The sequence below is a fragment of the Cryptomeria japonica genome, chromosome 9 (assembly GCF_030272615.1).
Source record: "Cryptomeria japonica chromosome 9, Sugi_1.0, whole genome shotgun sequence".
Taxonomy (NCBI): Eukaryota; Viridiplantae; Streptophyta; class Pinopsida; order Cupressales; family Cupressaceae; genus Cryptomeria; species Cryptomeria japonica.
In genome coordinates this window covers 505,852,928-505,856,686 of record NC_081413.1, presented here as the reverse complement: position 1 = coordinate 505,856,686, position 3,759 = coordinate 505,852,928, and the positions used below count along the sequence as shown (strand labels likewise).

Sequence of the window (3,759 nt, the reverse complement as noted above, 5' to 3'; positions counted from 1 at the left end):
GGATGTAGTTGGAGGGCATGACATTATTGGATACATGGAAGTGAGTCTTGATAGAAAGGCGAACTCTATGAATTATGAGGTGGAGCCATGCTTTGTCAAGGAAATGTTTGTTGTGGTATGGATAGGGGTAATAATAATTAAATTAACTATGATAAAAAAGGGAACAATGTTTGCGGTGCATTAGATAAAAGGGAAGTATTTGGGTTGATTAGGTAGATGGGATTCTAATATGCGATGGATTAGAAGAAGCTTGAGCATGATGAGAGTCTATTTGTGAGATGGATGGGTATTGGTTATAATTTGATTCATAGGTTTGACACTTGATTTTAAGGCTATATTTATCCTAGTCAATGGATTGGACAAAGTGGATAACACACTACCTTATATCGTGTGTTCATTGGAATGGCTGTAAGAGGGAGATTATCCCATGAATTTTTGAGTGTAGATGTGGTTGTGGGATCTTGATGGATGATTTCATGGAGTTTATACATGTTGAAGTGGGAAGAGAAGTTTAGCTCCCATATCAATTAGTTAATCTAACAAATAATCTTTTGTAAGGTTTATGAGGGAATCCATGTAATCCTACGTGTAATATCCTTTTTTAGAAACTTTGTAAATGCAGGAGAAATTAGGATTTGTTATGCATGCAAGGGTCAAAAAGTGATCATTTTGAGTTGATGTTCCATACATATTTCCTATTGCCTCATTAATCGTTCATTTTGACAACCACAAATTGTGCTGATGCAATACTTGTGCACAAATGCCCCAATAATCATGTGCTAAAGTTGTACAATTGATCTAGTTACTAACCTTTTTTCCAGCAATCGGGTATACCAATGGATGCCTATTGACCCACTAGATAATTTTTTAGTGGACTTTTAATTAGCCAAATCCAATTAACAGTAATTGAAACCTGAATGGTAATTGGACCCCTTCCCCAAATAATAATATTCTAGATTTTTTTTCCCCTATTCTTTTATATGTCAATGTTCATGACAAAAATTTGGTCATCACATGGAACACCAAATTTCTTTTGCTGATCTAATTTTGAATACCAGTTTGGATCCTTCTTTAATCTTGAAGTAATCTCTAGAAAATGCGCTATGTATTCATCCCTGCAGACAGAATTGATAGGCAATTTATATTTTACATTTCTTTACTGTAATAACCCTCTTCCAAGACATTTCTATACTTGAGCTTATGGAATCTATCATGGTGCATGAACACGGCTTGTATAATGGTTTTTCTAAATATATTTATTTATTCATGTCTCCACCCTTTGAGTGTAAAATCATATTATTCTTAATGGTTAGTCATTCAGATGAAATGTTAGGGCTAATATGGCCTCATTCAATTCACCTGAGTTCCTTGTACAACTATCTGTATATATAGAGTAATTAGTTGGTTTCAATCTCAATCCCACTTTCTCTGAATGGCAAGGCGTGTGGGGACCTAGTACAATCCTTCTACTGTAAGGTGTAAGGTCCCATGGGAGAAGCTTTTATCATTGATGTACAGCAAGAGTAGCTTGGGGACCAGTTTAACCTCTTACAAATCTCCTGCAAACCTGCAGAGCAATCTGCAAAATTGAGAGAAAAAGAGCAGTGAAGTGGTTTGTTTAAGATAGAGTAGGTCCATAATGTCTTGCATGGCCATGCAAAATATTGCAAAAGGAAAAGCCATGGAAGTTGAAGAATTCAAGATCAATGGTCGTGGGACTCCTCTGTGGAATGTTCTGAGATTTGCAGTTGTGATGCTCAGAAAAAGAATTGCAGTCAAAAAGCTCCAGAAAATGACTGTAGATCTGTATATGGTTATCAGCAGAGGGATCAAATTTGGTGGGCTTGAGAAATATGAGAGTAATGGCAGTTGTTGTATGAATAACAAAAAGAAGGCTGTGGGTTTCATGGAGTATGAGTTTTCTTGCAACAGCACTCCAATGGTGAAAAGAAGGGCATCTCTTTTGAGTTACAGTGGGGCAAAAAAGCATGGTGGTCGATGGGATCAGCGTTTTCTGATGGCCACCATGCCCTGTATTGCAAAAGAAGCAGAGTCTGTTATAAATTCCACCATACCCCAATTCATTCAGTGTGGAGAAGATTTTTTAGATTCATCTCGAAGAACATCTTCTGCTCCTCCCTATCTTTCAACCAGGTCTGAGTTATCAGAGATTGATAGACAGGCTGAGGAATTTATTGCTTCGTTTTATGAAGAGATGAGATTGCAGAGGCAGGATTCGTTTTTAAATTACAGAGAAATGTTGAACAGGGGATGTGATTGAAAAATCTTGTTAGCTTCTGTATATTCGTGTGGGTTTTTTGTTCAGTTGTTCGGTCAGGGCCGTTGGCTAGATGGGAGTGGTCAAATAAATTGTATGAGCACATTTTTAGGCTCATTCTGTTATGTCCGGCCTTTACTGGATTACAAACTGATCACATTGTGTTTTGCTGTCAGTTGCTCAATGTAAGCAAAAATTGTATTAGGTTTATTTTATATTATTGTGCATAATTTCTGATATCAATTTGTTTAAGTTTATTTTATGAACATTTCGGATCCATCAGAAAGAAGAGAGTAAGATGGAGAAAAAAATTGAATGATTGTTAGCAGATCAGATAAGATTAAAAAAGAGAGGCGAGTGAGTACAATAATCAAGGTGACAAAATAGAGAGGCGAGTGAGTACTCTAACCGAGGTGACAAATAGAGAGGTGAGTGAGTACAATAATCAAGGTGACAAAATAGAGGTAAGATAAAAATGTGTAAGGTTAAAAAAAAATATAAAAGAGGGAAACTCAATGAATAAGAAGAGAAGAATATAATAGAAAAATAAAGATGTCTACTAAAAAACAAACTTTTAAAAGAGGGAAAAACTCAATGAATAAGAACAAGAAAATAAATTACAGATGAAAGACATTAGAAAGAGAATAAACAAACCAAACCATTAAAGATAACAGTGTAATAGTTATTGAGGGGTTTAATGATGAGTTAATTCATTATAAATCTTGTTTAGTGGATTGTATTCATATTGTAGAGATTTTTGGAAGTATGATTAAATACAAAATTATTTATTCAATTGTATAGTTTATAGGAGGTATATTGTGCTTAAAATAAATAGAAAACCCTTCAGTATTGCTCCAAAATCACAAAGCCTACCTACCCATTACAAAGAGGCCACCTAGGCACATTCCACAATACACATCCCCTTATTACACAATCTTTCCATTAGGTACAAAAGAAGCTGCCAAAAAAGGCATACAAGAAGATAACAACAGCATAATCTTCCTTTCAAATCAGTGTGAAGAACAACAACCAATTACACTGTAGAATAGCAAAAAAGGACATCCTCGAACCACCCCTGGCTACAAAGAACAATTTTCCAAACCATTTATTAGTATGAGACAAAGAACAAGAAATGAGACCACTGCAAGTGGGCCTGCCAAAATGAGAACTATGAGCAAACAAAGGATAATCCAGATAAGAAGGAGAACGGGAGGCTAGAAACCCAATGGAACCAAAATGAGGCCAAGCCAAAAGATCGCCCATAAAAATAGCCAAGTAAGCAAAAGAGAAACAAGAAAGCACTGCATATACCATATAACCTGCAATTTCCAAGAACCCGAAGACAACCACCACCTTCCAAGCCTCAAAAAAATCAATCGCATGAAGCAGATTGCACCCCCACCCACAAATCTCATCTTAACAAATGTGTAAGACAACCAGAAGATGTGAACATGAAGAGGAAAAAAAAATAATAAGAATAT

The 3,759-nt window shown here is 35.8% G+C and overlaps 1 protein-coding gene across 1 annotated transcript; it reads left to right on the top strand.

Annotated features, from left to right (window-relative positions):
• The first annotated feature begins 1,441 nt into the window (after positions 1 to 1,441).
• On the top strand, positions 1,442 to 2,463 carry LOC131048302 (uncharacterized). Its single transcript, XM_057982201.2, has one exon. It carries the CDS (start codon positions 1,640 to 1,642, stop codon positions 2,279 to 2,281), a length of 642 nt encoding a protein of 213 aa, XP_057838184.2. The 5' UTR covers positions 1,442 to 1,639; the 3' UTR covers positions 2,282 to 2,463.
• The last annotated feature ends 1,296 nt before the right edge of the window (positions 2,464 to 3,759 follow it).